A 17971-nucleotide genomic window follows, 5' to 3' on the forward strand; every position below is an offset into this window, starting at 1 on the left:
AGTAAAATGGCTGATCAAACAAAACAGAAGTCATTGTCGTGAACCAACTAGCTGTTTAAGCTAGCTCTCCAATCATCTAAACAGACACAATAACTCCACACTTACATTTTGGTAAATTTACTAAGGAATTTGTGAAACTAAAACAATACAAGAAGAATACCATTGTAAGTTAGTATTACTAACACAGACACTCATAAATGTGTTAGCATATTAGCTAATGCTAACGACGCTAGCTTCATCACATTACAATAGCACATGCAAATATGCATGAAAACACTCCCACAGACATCACGCATGAGACGGTTTTGTAAGTAAGAATTGTTTTAGTTATGTTGTAGAACGTGCAAACGATGCTTGTAGTGATGAATGAAGAATCCTTTCGAGTAGAAACACTAGTTCAAAGTTCTAAATAGAAACAAACCGCAGCACCCGCAGTGAGCAAACTCGTCCAAAATATTGCACAAACAATAACACACCATTTTGGTGTATTTGCTTGTTGTTGGTTTTATTTTTTAACTATTTGCAGTATAGCGAAGAAAAATCCATAAATTAGCCGCACCGTTTTAAGCCACAGGATTCAAAGCATGGGAAAAAAATAGCGTCTTATAGTCCGGAATTTACGCTATTCATTCTATTCTGATTGTCACACTGACACTTTTCTGTTCACTAATCAAAAAAATGCAGTGAATCAAGCTCCTCCTTATGATTGGTAACCCAATTGAAGAAAGCTTGTGTTGTGGTATTTGGCGATGACTTAACTGCTACACTTGCTAGAAACTTGAGCTCTATTTGCACACCTCCATACTTACACTTAATCTTTTGAGTGCATAAGTGCGTTAACACTGAGACGTATGCTCTTAGTTGCAGTACACTGACCATTCTGAGTGCACTGCAACTAAGGGTATGTGTACACTTAGACTTAGACTTGCACAAACTTTATTGATCCACAAGGGAAATTGTTCCACACAGTAGCTCAGTTACTAAGGATGGAAAAGATGAGGATGGAAAGGATAATGCACACAAAGGCACTAAAAGAGGGCGAAAACAAAAGGTATAAAGTAGACTAAAAATGTAAATAGTAGCAATATAAAATATAATATATATGCAATATATACTTATTGAAGTGTACTGACTAGGGCTGTCAAAGTCAATGTGTTAAATCATGCGATTAATCACAAAACACTTTTGCAATAATCATGTATAAATGCCGATTAATCGCACAATTTATTTAGACCGCACATGCTCCTTTACCTTAACTGTGCATGGTTACCTGAAAGGTGGAGCAGGTTGTTATATGGTCAGTGATCTGGTCAATGCATACATCAGTGCCAAGATGAGTGAGTGGCTGTCTGGTATGTTCGCTGGCATATTTCACTTCAAAATACACCCTCACGGGACTTAAGATACATTTGTTACCAAGTTAAATGACATGCGTTCAAGTAAAACATTATCTTGGATGACATTCTGACAATACAATTGCATGTGTGTCAAGATATTGGGCTATTCTTTTAAGTTAATTTAAATTATGCACAAAAGTAATTTACTGCAATTAATCAAAATGCAAAAGTGTGATTAATAGGATTTTAAAAAATAGTATTATTTGACAGCACTAGTACTGATGAACATTTTCTGAGCTATAAGCCACACAAGTACATAAACTTCACCCACTAAATCTTTGAATTAAAACAATTTTTTTTTTATATTAGCCGCACCACACTATAAAAGGTGCAGATATGTACTGTTACGTTGTGAAATGAGATATTTACTTAGAAAGACTTTGTAAATGTTTATTTACATACCAAATTATTTCCAAACAAGTGCTTGTAACACAGAAGTAAAAAGGCTGATCAAACAAAACAGAAAAGTAATTGATGTCTGTATTCATCTTTTATGAGATTAATAAGATATTCTACTTTTTTTTGTTAATAAGGTTCAGTGTGTTTATCAGGTGTGTTTATTTTTCCGTGTACTTTGTTAACACTTTTGGTTTGGACAGTTTCTTAAAGTAGATCATTTTAGTATATTGTTTGATTTCTTTGCTTAATCCATTCCGTAATTAATCAAGTAGCAAATAAAAATCCATTGATTAGGTGCACCTTTGTATAAACCGCAAGGTTCAAAGCTTGGGAAAAAAAGTAGCAGCTTATGCTCTGGAAAATACGGTATTCAAAAGGAGTGTCCCTATCCGATATTGATATCCGTCCGATATTGATATCGGTCTGATATCAGCATAAAAAACAGATATCGGGACAATTAAATCCAATTAAAATAGCTTTATTGATCCCTCAAGGGGCAATTCATTTTGAGCCGCAGGTTGTCGTGGTTTGTATAGCCTACATATGGCCCACAATAAATAGTCAATAAATACATAGTCAATACAACACGTCAGACAACAAAATGGAGCTAAGAATGGATAATTGTATAAATCCATATGTAGAGATACAGTAATCTGCAATCATATTGCTTTAAGAATTTAAATAAATAAACACAATCAATTAAAAGAAAGAATAAAACGAGCCCTATGAAGAAAGTAAGAATGTAAAAGTCTGAGTGCATACAATGATTGTATCAGCCTGCATCTAAAACATTGAATTATAAGAACTCCAAATCAAACAGTCTGTTTTGCCCCAGCAGACAGATAACAGATTGTTTGCATTTGAGAGTTTTTATTTTAAAAACACTGTAAAAGTGAACATACATATATAAAGTATGTCAATATAACTTACATGAGATACAAAATAACTTATCTTACATTCCAAAATACAATAAATGCATTAGAATAAATGCGCTAGCTTGATGCCAATTTACATTGGATATTCCATATACATGATACTAATTAGTATTAGAGGCGTTACATGGTAATTGCAACTTAGGTCATGAAAACTACAACAAAGATGTACGTTACAATCAAACACCTGGTCTGTAATAAGTACAACATTTACAGTACAAACACTTTGTAGGACACATCTAAAGACAAGACTGGCACATTCACCTTCGTGGCAAAGACTACTTTTCCACGTCAAGACACCTACCAGGACAAACTGTAATACTGTGAGTGAATTATATTTATATGCTACAGCAGCCCCTGCGACCCCGAAAGGGACAAGCGGTAGAAAATGGATGGATGGATGGATGGCTAGCGCTTTTTCTCTAGAGACTCAAAGCGCTTTACATAGTGAAACCCATTATAAACATCAGGGGTGTCAAACTCATTTTAGATCGGGGCCACATGGAGAAAAATCTACTCCCAATTGGGCCCGACAGGAAAATTCACGGCACAATAACTTAAAAATAAAGACAACTTCAGATTGTTTTCTTTGTTTAAAAATAGAACAAGCACATTCTGAAAATGTACAAATCATAATGTGTTTTTTTTTTTACACTTACATGTTGTAGTTAATAGTATTCTATCTTTATTTGTTGTTATTTATACTTTTAGAATAAATTATGTGATAATGTTCATCAGTCAACTCATTGGTGTTAATTTTCAATCTTATCAAGATGAAAAACTAATTTTCAATCTATCAAGATGAAAAAATAATATCAAAATCAAATTACAGGATGTTATTTATGTAGTTTGATCATTTTCCTCGACTGGTGCACTAAAATCATGTGGTTCATTTTGTACATATGTAGCATCATCTAAAAAGATACAAAGAATTGCTATTGCGACATCTAGTGGACATATTTAGAACATCAGTTTCTTTCATTCAATATTTTCAGGTGAATTTTTATACTTAGCAAACTCATACCGCGGGCCGGATAAAACCTGTTCCGCGGGCCGTACGTTTGACACCTGTGATATACATCTTTAAGCTATTTAAGACAGTGTGGGTGACACTGGGAGCAGGTGGGTAAAGTGTCTTGCCCAAGGACACAAAGGCAATCGAACCTGGAACCCTCAAATTGCTGGCACTGCCGCTCTACCAATCGAGCCATGCAAATAAATATACAGTATGTTTGTAAGTGAGACTTAGAAGTGTAATAACAAACCTAAATAGTATAAGTAGATTCTAAACATGCTCTTGTACGTATCAGAGGTGAAAACGTATCAGGACACACCCAGTATTTGATTTAACACACGTTCTTGGCTTCAGCTGTGAACATTTCATTGCGTACAACTACTGCTAATGTCCAGTTTCTGTGTGTGTACTAGTGTTGTCCAGATACCAATATTTTGGTACCGGTACCAAAATAATTTTGATACTTTTCAGTACTTTTCGATACTTTTCTAAATAAAGGGGACCACAAAAAATGGCATTATTGGCTTTATTTTAACAAAAAATCTTAGGATACATTAAACATATGTTTACTATTGCAATTTTGTCCTTATATAAAATAGTGAACATACAAGACAACTTGTCTTTTATTAGGAAGTAAGCAAACAAAGGCTCCTAATTTAGTCTGCTGACATATGCAGTAACATATTGTGTCATTTCTCATTCTATTATTTTGTCAAAATTATTAAGGACAAGTGGTAGAAAATACATTTTTCATCTACTTGTTAATATCTGCTTACTTTCTCTTTTAACATGTTCTATCTACACTTCTGTTAAAATGTAGTAATAACTTATTCTTCTGTTGTTTGGATGTTTTTTGGATTAGTTTTGGATGATACCACAAATTGGGGTATCAGCCCGATACCAAGTCGTTACAGGATCATACATTGGTCATATTCCAAGTCCTCATTTGTCCAGGGACATATTTACTCAGTTTATAAACATAATATACATTTTTTAAAAACGAAAGAAGATGTTGTGACACCAAAAAATATCGACATAATCATTGTAGTATCGACTAGATACGCTCCAGACTTTGGTATCATTACAGTGGATGTTAGATGTAGATCCACCAATGGCGTTTGTTTACATTGTGACGCCAGTGAGCTACGGTGTGTAGTGAAACGTGTTTAGCTATTCCTCGTCTTGCAGGGATGATACTTGTGAGAAACGTACTTTATTTGTCGCCATGGAGGCGAGGATTAGTGATTTAGAAGTAGCTAAAACACTGCCGACTGGGGCTGGACTTTAGCTGCTAGCTAGCTAGCCATGTCTTAAAGCACCTTTTCCGGTGGGCGTTTCAGTGTTATAACTTCACCTTTATTGTTAGTTTTGAAGCCAAAATGCATCCCTTCTCCCTTTTCTATCTACACACTGTGTCTGCTTGTAAGTACTCTGTGTTTGTGTGCTGCCGAACATGCCCGTCTGCTCGTAAACCAGCAATGACACGACTTGACGGGGGCGCGAGGGGGTGGTGGACCGGTACTTTTCAGAGGCGGTATAGTACCAAATATGATTAATTAGTGTCGCGGTACTGTACTAATACCGGTATACCGTACAACCCTAGTGTGTACTCAGTGTGTCCTGTTGTCTTCCAGATTACTTACAAGGGTCTGAGCTCGTTGGACCCCAGCGCTGATCTAACCACCCAATGGGGGAAGGTGACCAAGCCCACCAACGAGACCCATCACCTGTTTGTGGCTCTCTACCCGGGGACCACTTACTTCTTCACGCTCAAAGCCTCCACCAACAAAGGCGCCGGCCCACCTGTCACCACGCGCATCACTACCAAGATAGCAGGTAAGAAGACCTCCATGTCTCCATGGTTCTGTTTGACGCTGACATTTGTTTGCATTCACCTTCATAGCAGCTCACCAGTCTTTTTTTGTGTGTGTTGCTGACCTCAGGTTGTGTCATTCCTTCTGTTGATTGTTTTTGTTTTCTCTATCAGAGTCCATTTCTAGACGACTTTTTACGTTCTAGCCAGCCGCCTCCCAAATGTCACCATGAGAAAAGAGAGCGATAAAGTTTGAAGCAGAGCTAACAAAAGCTCCTCCAGTGTGGAAATGAGTCCTTTCTTTACCTAACTGGATCAACACAATGCTGTGAAGGTCCGCCGTGCCTCACAATGGAGTTTTTAAATGCTAAAATGGATGCAAATTGTGTCTTATCATGCAAACAGAGGATGTTTTCCCCCAATTCAACCCAGAGCACCAACTACTGCTCCACTTGAGTCAAATGACTAATGCTGCTTTTATTCATAATCAGATTTTTCAGAACGAAACATTTGATTCAATACAAATACGTACTATTGTCCCACACTATAACCCGCTCAGTGGCCTTGTGGTTAGAGTGTCCGCCCTGCGACTGGGAGATCGTGAGTTGTGGTCATACCAAATACTACAACAAATGGTACCCATTGCCTCCCTGCTTGGGACTCAGCATTAAGGGTTGGAATTGGGTTAAATCCCCAAATGATTCCCGAGCGTGGCGCATGCTGCTGCTCACTGCTCCCCTCACCTCCCAGGGTGTGAACAAGGGGATGGGTCAAATTGCAAATTTCACCACACCCAGTGTGTGTGTGACAATCGTTGGGACTTTAACTTTAACTTAACTTTAAGTATTGAAGGAGAGGAAGTCAGGCGTCTAGCAAAAACATCCATCCATCCATCCATCTATTTTCTACTGGGGTTGCGGGGGTGCTGGAGCCGATCCCAGATTCACTCGGGCAGAAGGCGGGCTACACCCTGGACAAGTCGCCACCTCATCACAGGGCCAACACAGATAGACAGACAACATTCACACTCACATTCACACATTAGGGCCAATTTAGTGTTGCCAATCGACCTATCTCCAGGTGTATGTCTTTGGAGGTGGAAGAAACCCGGAGTACCCGGATGGAACCCACGCAGTCACAGGGACAGCATGCAAACCCAGCATCGTAGCTCGGTTGGTAGAGCGGCCGTGCCAGCAACCTGAGGGTCCAAGGTTCAATCCCCACTTCTGCCATCCTAGTCACAGCTGTTGTGTCATTGGGCAAGACACTTTACCCACCTGCTCCCAGTGCCAACCACACTGGTTTAAAAATGTAACTTAGATAATGGGTTTCACTATGTAAAGCGCTTTAAATCACTAGAGAAAAGTGCTATATAAACATAATTCACTTCACACAAACTCCACACAGAAAGACGCAGAGCCCAACAACTAACAAATACAGTCAGTACTAACCATGCACTAATTTAGTCCCATTTCTTGAATAGTTTGGCTCTATATAAGCCTCCTACAACTCATGGAAACACTCACAATCCCATCTGGTTCAATTTTTGAAAAGTCGGACTAACACACCTGAATAATGCGATTGTGTGCGGCCAGAGAGGACCCTTCGTATCACGCATGCGCCAGTCTCAACGTGCGGGATACAACCCGGAAGCAGATACCATTCAATTCAATGAAAACTCTGCAACAATTGTAAATAAAGAAGAGAATGTTTAATTGGTTCACAAATTTAAAAAACAGAACATTTTGAAGTGCATCGATGGTAGAACAAATAAACTAAGTTTTATTTAAGAAGGTAGCTAAGGAAATGTAAAGTGACGGTTTAATTTGGACTTCCAAACAAAATACGAATGAGATGAAAGATAATGAAGCAGGTATATTAAAGGCGAATAATATAGCGTACATAAACGTCTTCACGCTGCATTTTGTGCAAGCCAACTGATTCACTTACCGCACAACCAGCACGATAGTCCACAACAATAGCAACCTTCCTCTGGATATCAGTCAGGGCAAAAACTACATTTTCCTTTGGATTTAAAACTCCTTCCACCAACCCACAGAGCCTATTGAATGAGCTATGAGACATTACAACGTTTTTTTCCCATGATTTTTGTCATAATTGTACCGCGGTACTAATTCATTAAAAACGGTACAATACTGCTTCTGAAAAATACCTGTACTTTTCTTTTTTTGCGGACATGTTGGCGCATCGTCGTCATGTCATGACATTGCTGGTAAAAAGAGTGAGAAAAAAAAATCAGTCTAAGTCTGGGCCCCTGGAGAGGGGGTCCAGACTGAGGGCAAGGAAAAAAAATCTCATAGCCATAACACACATAAACATGTAAGTATGACCAATGTATGACCCTGTAACTACTGGGTATTGGATTGATACCAAAACGTGTGGTATCACCCAAAAGGTATGTAAATTAGCCAAACAACAAACAAATAAGTGATTATTACATTTTAACAAAAATGTAGGTAAAACATGGTAAAGTAGTAGCGTCATGTTTGTAGCACAAGGCAAGATAGTTTATTGATACTGTCTGCTATTAAACATGAACATAGCCAATAGAGACGTAGTATTTGTAATCTGTGCCAATTTTACAGCGGACATCACTTAAAACAAGTTGTAAGGATCTGCAGGTGGCTAGTGTGACGTCATAGGTTAACCGGGAAAGTAATTAAGTTATTTGCGTTAAAATGAAATGAGCGCCTCCAAGTGTACGGGAGGCACATGGCGTATGACCAATAGTCACATTTGAGAGTGTGCATGGACACTTGGACTTCACACATAGATGTGAAAATACAAACAAACTGAACTATTTGAGAAATTAGACTAATTTAGCGCATGTAAACATAGTGGGTTTAGCCCAGCCTTTGGCTAATGCATCATTTGTCAATTAATTCCCGGTATGCACCCCCTAGTAAGAAGAAAATATTTTGAAAAATGTGAAAGAATGTTGTATGGTAGGTGGTTGGGCTCCAAAAAAAATTTCAGCTAAGGGCCCCAATTTAGCCTTCGTCTCTTTGCTCATGAAAAATGAAACACAATTAATAAAAAATAAAAATTAATGACATTTAATCAATAATGAATAATCAAAATTCGACAACCTTGTGATAAAGCTGACTAAAAAATAACAGTGCCAGTTATGTCATAATTGATCTAATTTCGAGCAGCTTTTTATGTTATAAACAATTAAAGCGAATGCACAAGAGCTATAAGAAAAATCATATTTTGCATTTTTTCCCCTTACTATGAAGAAATTAACCATACCTCAACCTTCAAACCGAAATACGCACCGGACCCTGATTGTGGCGTATTGTTACACTTCTAGGTCGAGTTCTGATTGGACTACGTGCTCCCCAGTCTAAGCTGTGTGTTATTGACATTGACATATCTCATGCGTGACCTTTTCTGTGGACTTCAATTCCTCTATAATCCTCTCCTATATGTTGCCAAGACACAGGAAGTAACAAAAGAAGAAAAAAAAAGTTTCATTCCGGCGTGTAACGCAGACGCCTCGCTCGAAATGTCACGCCATGGCCAATCTTGTGGATCTCTCTCAGGACTCCAAAGATAAAGAGCTTCCAATGAAAGGTGATAGATGCACTGTGCCAGGAAGGGAGGGGGGTGTTAATTACTTAAATGCCAAAGCAATGTGGGAAGAATGTGGATGTTTTGGTCAAATTCACACATTGGCGACCTTCAAGGTGACAACATGGCGGACATTTATAAATTATCAAGGAAAGAAAAGCTTGATTGAATCTGTCAGAATGGAACCTTCACATGCATCAGTCTTGTAAAAGCACAATATTAGGATTTGGGACGGAATAATGATACAATAATAACCATGATGTTATTATTTATGACCTCCAGACTGCCTTTCACTGTACCATATTTTTCAGACTATAAGGCGCACTTAAATTCCTTTCATTTTCTCAAAAATCAACAGTGCACCTTATAACTCGGTGCGCTTAATGTACGGAATAATTCTGGTTGCGTTTACCGACCTCGGAGCTATTTTATTTGGTACATGGTGTAATGATAATTGTGACCAGTAGATGGCAGTCACACATACGCGATACGTGTAGACTGCAAGATGACGACCAGTAAACAACCCCAAAACGTTAAATGTTCCATTTAGATTGTAGAACATTACACACGGCGCTCAAAAATCCGTCGAAATGTTTTGGTACGAATTTGGTAAGCTATGAAGCTGAATGATGGATTGTTGGCGCATTACGGCTACAGTAGTCAGACGTGCTGTGCTTCAACATACAAGTATGATTACGGTGTGTGTGTGTGTAAAAGGACCGCAAAATGCCACCTATTAGCAGACCTATTATTGAGCATTGTTTCGTAATATAATGTAAAACCAACTTATTTTACCTTCTGGTACCTGCTGATTTGTATTTGGGATCCTTATAATTTGCGTGCGTCCGCCATTGTAGTCCGTGCCGATGTAGTCAATAAGCTTCTTTTTTTTTCTCAATCTTCTTGTTACGGGGCATTCATCCTCTGCTGTTGCCATTTTTAATATAAAGTAGCATAATGTTCTAACTTATATCTCGCTATGGAAGCACTAAAAACTACCGGTGTAGTGGGTTTACATTATTCACCCATAGAACTTTAGTTATTAGAGAGTTCCGGGCGGACATTTTTTTACGGGACACATTTCCGGCGTTGCACTAGTGAGCCACGGATGAGGAGATCCTGCTCCGTTATTGATTTAAGTAAAGTCTGAATGTCATTAAAACAGTTAGTTCCATCTTTTGACACTTCTTCCACTCGCGTCCTTGCACGCTACACCGCTACAACAAAGATGACGGGGAGAAGAAGCTGTCGAAGGTGAGCCATGAAAATAAGACCGCTCTCAAAACGGCGCATCCTGAAGCGACTGTCAGAAAGCGGCTTGAATTTGGTCTGCAAAACATAATCTATGCAACATTTTGACCAAAGAACCACCATTACATGTTATGTAGACCAGTGGTCCCCAACCTTTTTGTAGCTGCGGACCGGTCAACGCTTGAAAATTTGTCCCACAGACCGGGGGTGGGGGTGGTATTTAATTTTAATTATCTTTTTTTTTTTTTGGTCATAAAGAAATACAATCATGTGCGCTTACAGACTGTATCCCTGCAGACTGTATTGATCTATATTGATATTTAATGTATATATTGTGTTTTTTATGTTGATTTAATGAATACATTTTTTTTTTAAAAAGAAAAAAAAAATTGTTTTTTAAATTTCTTGTGGTGGCCTGGTGGTTGGGGACCACTGATGTAGACCACAAGGAAGTGTTTTCAATGTAGAAAAACATTTATAATATGACCCCTTTAGTGCTCCTTATAATCCAGTGTGCCTTTTGTATGAAAATAGACCTGAATAGACCCTCTCATCGGCAGTGCGCCTTATAATCCGGTGCACCCTATGTTCCGAAAAATACGGTACTCTTTGGTTATGAACTGATGTTGAAAAGATATTTAAATGTGTGACATCTTATTTTTTGTGTTTTTGGTGGTGTTGTTCAGTAAACAGTATTTGACAGAGGTGTGGACTCGAGTCACATGACTTGGACTCGAGTCAGACTCGAGTCATGAATTTGATGACTTTAGACTCGACTTGACAAAATGTAAAGAGACTTGCAACTCGACTTAGACTTTAACATCAATGACTTGTGACTTCACTTGGACTTGAGCCTTTTGACTTGACATGACTTGCTACTTTCCCCAAAACCCAAAGCTTAAAAAGTTATTTGGGAGCGCTCCGTATTTTTCATTTTCTTCGTCTGTGTCTATCAGCGTGTTGTTCCTGTCAGCGTGTGTGCTCTCAGTACAACAGCCAATCAGATTAGATCTACGTTGTTTTCATCACACAGCATTCATCCAATCAAATTGCAGGACAACCAATGAACAAGAGTTGTCAAACAACGCAGCAGTGAGAAACAATTATGCCAAAGTTGGTTTTCCTTCGGGTATAAAAACTACGACATGGTCAACAAAAAACGAATTGCCGTATGCAAATCACGCAGGTGGAATATTACAGACGGAGATGCAACAACTTCCAACTTCGTTCGACATTTGAAGTTGCACAAAGAAGGGTAAGTTTTGAATGTAAGATAACGTTTATTGGCTAAGTAACGTGACTTTTATTTGCTGTGTAGTTAAATCAGTGAGGCTGTAAACTCACTGCTAACGTTATAACCATAGACATCTTATAAGTAGACGCAGCATCGAGCGCTACTGCCTACTGGCGCAGACGAGATGCGGGGCCGCCATCTTGGAGTGGTGATCCGCTTCAATCAGTGCAATTCATTTGGCAGGAGCAATGAACTGTCAGCGCATTTAATTCATTTTACCTCACTGAATACCACTGATTTTCACATGCTTTTTTGTCATACGTGTAGCTATGATAACGGACACATGTTTTGGCGTGTTTTATTATTCATAGTTTGCTTAACATTAATAGAATATTCTTATATGCTATAAGTGACCAGACGTCCGAGATCAAAACTGGTAATATAATCCCAGAGAAGGGGAAAAAAACGGTCAGCTATTTTTAAGTTGAAGAAACAATATGATTAGGTTATATATACATGCTACATAAACAATGTATGAATACATTAGATATCTATATATCTTATAGACCGTATCTCTGTTGCTGCAGCAGCAGAGAGTTTATTCTGTCTTGACACTTTGTATTGATATTTTGTATTACATTCTTCCCTTAAATTATCATGTTTACAGTGATTGTTATATATGTATTTTTTATGTATGTCGCTTTGGATAAAAGCGTCTGCCAAATACTTAAACATAGACATACCGGTTATTAAACACCTGAAAGTCTTTATATCAGCTAAAACCACCAATCTGTTTCATTGGATTCAGAATAAAACCAAATTCTGTTTTACCCAGCAATGTTAGTATTTGAATATTGTTACTTGAAGACTTATTCCTGGTTACAATTATACTGTTAAGAAAGTATTGTCTTATATTTTGCCTAAAATGAGAATGCATCATCATCAGTGGCGGCTGGTGAATTTAGTTTTAGATGGGGCTGAAAGTTTGTAAACCAAACCCCTGTAGGGGGTCATCCTCCCCCAGAAGATTTCTTTGTGATTTTCACATACAAATATTGAAGATCTTTGCTCCTTCTCAACTCTGTGGTAATATTATTTTCATAAAATACAACCAATAGTACGTTAATGTTAAATCTTACTTGTGAAAAGTAATCCCCCGATTCCTATTTTCAACAGTCAGCTCATTTGAGTAGAAAAACGCTGAACACCAGCTCGGCATCTTTGTTTCCTACCTGTCAACTGTTAGTTTAGGCTGCTCGCCGGCTCCTCATCACCACTTCAAGATGGCAGACGAATTTCTCGCATCACAGCAGCCAATGCTGCGTCTACTTATAAGATGTCTGTGGTTATAACATCATTGCAAACACGGCAATCTGTTGCGTCCACTGCAGTTTGCTACCTTATTCATACTTTTTGTCAAGTGATTTGTTTTAAGCAGGGTTGCATGAGGTACCTAGACATAACGTTACGTTAGTCAATGTATCACACACAGTAACTTAATGTTAGACAGCGGCCAGCAGCACCGCGTATTTTAGCCACCTACCAAAAGACAAACATAGTCAAATAAAGGTCAGTTAAAATGTATACTATATTAAGAATATGTGTACATATTGCATAGGGCCCTGACATCTAAAAAGTACAACTCTGTTCATTGTTTTGTTCATGTATTTGTTATGTTTTTCATGTGTACGCACACATAAACACACATACAGTATGAGATGAGATCAATGAGATAAGGTAAGAACAGGATAGAAACTGCTGTGGAACTAGTTACAATACAATATGCCATGGAAATACAATGTTAGCACTTTTGTACAAATAAGTACAGTTGCACTTGTTTTTTCAAATGTGTTTATTCTGTAAAGGAATGAGTTAAATGTTTAAATTGACTGGTTAATAGTGCTGTTATGAAGTGCAATGTCAGCACTATTTTTTTCCTGCAATTTCAAATGCACTTGTTTTAATAAATAAATACAGCGTTTTAAAAGCATACACAATATGTGTAAATGTATTGGTCTGTGGTTAAAAGGACTTGAAAGGACTCGAAACTCAAAATGCAGGACTTGGGACTTGACTTGAGACTTTCCAGTCTTGACTTTGGACTTGACTCGGGACTTGACTCGAGACTTGAGGGCAAAGACTTGAGACTTACTTGTGACTTGCAAAGCAATGACTTGGTCCCACCTCTGGTATTTGACACCCTGCTGTCTTCTCTTCAGCCCCCACGATGCCCAAGTATGAGTCTGAGGCGCCGCTGAACGAGACCGAGTCAACCATAACCATCTTGCTCAAGCCCGCCAACTCTCGCGGAGCGCCCATCAGGTAACCTGTTCCCACCTAATTGCCCGTTTTTTTAATCCTCTCCAAGCGTCAACACAAAACAATTTGCATACTGTCAATGTGTTAGTTTCCAACAAAGTAAAAAAAGGAATGCTGACTTTGGAGCCATGGTGTACTGTTATACTTTACAGCATATCCCTAAAGCCCTGGAAAAAAGACAAAAAACATATTTTATACATTATTCTTTATTTTCCATCCATCTCTCCATTTGCTACCATGTGTCATTCTCGGAGTCACATTTTTTCCATGTTTTATAAGTAATATAAATATAATAATAACTCCAACAATAATTGAACTTTTTTTTTTCAATATCGGGTATCGGATCTGTTGTTTAATCGGATTTACTGTCTGACGTCTTGATTCCTCTTATTGGCTTAATAATTACGAGTCCGATTTTTTTAACTTTCATATATAGTTAGGTTTTGTTTTCAAAGTGGGCCTGTGTCAGAAGTGCTAAGCATGTGGGAGAGAGTTTGTTTGAGATTTTGTGTGCATGTGTGTAAAAGACTGAGTCCATTTTTTGTTCAACTGTTGAAAAAAACATATTTAATAAGCAAAATACATAAAGCATATTAACAACTTGAAAAAATTATTTGTCTAAGGCGGGGGTCTGCAACCTGCTGCTTGAGAGCCACAGGCTCCCTGGAGCTTTTTAAAAAAAATATTAAAACAGAAAAATATGGGGGAAAAAATATATTGTTGTTTTAATATGGTTTCTGTAGGAGGACAACATGACACACACCTTCCTAATTGTTAGAAATCCCACTGTTTATATCAAACATGTTTCTCTGATGAGAGTATTTGGCGAGCGCCATTTTGTCCTCCTAATTTTGGCGGTCCTTGAACTAACCGTAGTTTGTTTACACGTATAACTTTCTTCAACGATGCCAGAGAAAAACGTGTTTTATGCCACTCCTTCTTTGTCTCATTTTGTTCACCAAACGTTTGATGCTGTGCGTGAATGCACAAAGGTGTGCTTTGTAGATGTTATTAACTTGTTGGAGTGGCTAATCAGGCATATTTGGTCAGTGCATGACTGCAGGCTAATCGATGCTAACATGCTATTTAGGCTAGCTGTATGTACATATTGCCTCATTATGCCTCATTGGTTGGTATATTTGAGCTCATTTAATTTCCTAAGTCCGCTGTGTATTACATTTATGTTTGCATGTCTCATGACACATTATCTGTATGTAATATTGGCTGCATTTCAGATAGTGGTTTGTGTGCCATGTTGTTCCAGACCACAGCAAACGTAACCCAGCTTGCATAGATTGTTATAAATCCATTAGAAGAAGACAGCCTGCCGTTTCCTTTAACTTGGACACACACATCTATACCTTTGGCCATTCTAAGACAGTCATTTAGAGGAGTTATCTCATCCTCTGAGAAGCCTGCAATTTACTAATGTTTTCCAATGTTGTAAAAATGGGTAGAATAAATATTACATTTCAAAATTTCTGTCAACGAAGATTTGTGTCAGCCTGCGAAACATGGTCATTTTGATAGTAGGCTAATATAGATAATGTAGATATTTATATCATGTGTTATCTTCATTATATGACTTGTAGAAGGCTTTTCATTTTGCGTGGCTCCAGACAGATTTTTTTTTTGTATTTTTGGTCCAATATGGCTCTTTCAACATTTTGATTTTGGGTTGCCGACCCCTGGTCTAAGGTAAACTTATTAAAGATAAAACAACTTCTATTTGAGATTAATTACATTTAATAAGGAGTAAACTACAGACGAAATGGGAATAATTGTTAATTTATTATTACTTGAATTAAACTAGCACTATCCCAATTTAAATTGCCTTAGTGAGTTCAAACTTATGTCAATTTGAATGGCAAACAAACAAGTTTAATGTTAACTTGTTAGCAGTCTTCTTGTAGTTTTATTGCTCGTTTGTGTCAAATCCCTTTGCTAATCTCCTGATTTATCCCAAATACAATTACAGTCTTTCTCTGGCAGAAGAAAGTGTGCACTCTAATTACTGGCAGTCTTTTCATGCTGGGATAAATCCTATGAAATAGGTGCCAGTAGACATAAACAGAGCAAGCACAGAGGTGATTTTCCCTGGAGAAGGGAGCAGCACTTTAAAATCAATCTTTAACCTGAAAGACTCGAAGAGCAAAGCGAGGGCGGAACCTCATTAGGTTTTGGTCATCAGCAATTATCTCTTATTGAAAGTAGGCGATGATTGGCCCTCGTCGCACAAACACTCTGTTGTTGGTGTGATGGAAGTCATTACAGAAGGCTAATGAGCTCCCATATATTCTCGACGAACACAAAAGCATGTAAACAAAAACATTTGCTGTGATTCAGTTCATGCACTTTTGTACTTACACTTATTTTGAGTGCATTCAAAAGGACAATGGAATGCAGTGCGCTGTCAGTATCCGGACAGTGCACTCAAAACAAAATGAGTGTGACACTGACCACCGTCAATTGCGGTAGGGGAAGGACTAACTTTTAATAATAGCATGTGGCGAATACAATAAGAAGAAATATTGTGTTTGTCATTTTCCCACAACAATGGATTTGAGAATGTACATGTGTAACAAAGTTGAGAAAAACCCAAGGATGCAGATGGCCGGTGAGTAAAACAGTTATTTTACGTAGGTCATGTACTCACAGGAGGGAACAAAAGGCGACAGTGAACAAAGGAGAAAACAATATGCGCACTGTGGAATAAACAAAAAATGCTATGTACAAAACTAAACTAAACGTGGGTTGGAGTTGCAATACATGTTAACTACAAAAAACAACACCAAGCTGGATGGCATTGGGAATGGCCAAGATAGCAAGTAGCTAAACAACGAGAAGCATGGAAGTCGTCAGGCGTGGAGAGCCGAGGAGTGGCATCGCCGAGTGCCATCCAGCTGCCAATATGCTGCTTAAGTAGGACATGGGTAAATTGGAAGCAGCTGTGCACATCTCACAACTCCGCCCACAAGGGGAACACATAAACTCTAGAGGGAAGGAGAAACGTAGTAAGAATACAAGGTCAACTGCGCCAAAAGAGGGGAACTGAAAATACAAACCACGAGATGGCAGCTGGCGGTGACAGTACAACACATTCAAAATATGCACACTCAGGGACATAGTACAACTAGGGCCGGACCATGGCATAAACACTATATGCAGTTGTCTAGGGCCACAACCGCTGCGGGGGCATATAGTTGCTGATCATCAACATGGTCGCCATGCTCTGCAGGTGTTTGCTTGTTGAGATAGATAGGTTTTTATTGTCATTGCACAAGTACAACAAAACGCTGTTTTCAGTACAAACCCGTTCAAGATTAGACAAACAAACAGTGTACAGGGTTACAGAACATGAACGCTGATGGGTCGCCACAAGGCGCTCTGTAAAAGATAGGAAAAAGGTCAACGCTGGGGAAGGATGAGTAAAAAAACACAATCTAGACTGGGCTCCCAAGGGGGCCTAGTCTGGAGTGGGAAAAAAACCTCCATAGCAAAGCACATATACATATTACAACATACAACTCGAGACTTGCAACAGAGGGGAGGGAGTGGGAACTACGGAGGAAGGCCGCAGCTCTCAGGCGCTGCCCATCCTTCCATCACCCCTATGGGATTTGCATCTAGGGCGTTGGATTGGGGGTGGGGTATGTGTGTGGGGCGTATATTTTTTTGTGGATGCATGTGTGTGTGTAAGCCTGCAGTGTGTCTCTGTTTCGCGGCCTTGATGTCACGCAGGCGATAAGTCCAAAGTCAACAACAACAGGTGTGTGTCCATGAGAGACAAGAAGGGAGTTTGTTGTGTCTTCACCGCACTGTCCTTCGGGAGAGTCTCGAAGCCAGGGAAACAATCCAAGTTAGAATGTTTTGTATGCGAGTGAAAATAAAATTTGCTTTTCACTCTAAATTGTCTATGACTGGTGCTCAAAATCCTGCGGGACAGACAGTCCGATGTGATCCAAATCACAAGAGTGTCCACAGTTCTTCCCGCATCCTCTAATCATTTGTGGCAGC

General features: G+C 38.7%; 1 protein-coding gene across 11 annotated transcripts in view; it reads left to right on the plus strand.

Moving 5' to 3' along the window:
* ptprt (protein tyrosine phosphatase receptor type T) overlaps positions 1-17971 on the plus strand; it is a 541100-nt gene that overhangs the window by 298670 nt on the left and 224459 nt on the right. For all 11 annotated transcript variants that reach the window (XM_062050776.1, XM_062050836.1, XM_062050792.1 and 8 more), the window contains exons 12-13: positions 5378-5579; positions 13855-13957. In XM_062050776.1, coding sequence (XP_061906760.1) covers positions 5378-5579; positions 13855-13957 — 305 coding nt within the window. The remainder of the gene's footprint in view (positions 1-5377; positions 5580-13854; positions 13958-17971) is intronic.

The sequence above is a fragment of the Entelurus aequoreus genome, linkage group LG01 (assembly GCF_033978785.1).
Source record: "Entelurus aequoreus isolate RoL-2023_Sb linkage group LG01, RoL_Eaeq_v1.1, whole genome shotgun sequence".
NCBI lineage: Eukaryota > Metazoa > Chordata > Actinopteri > Syngnathiformes > Syngnathidae > Entelurus > Entelurus aequoreus.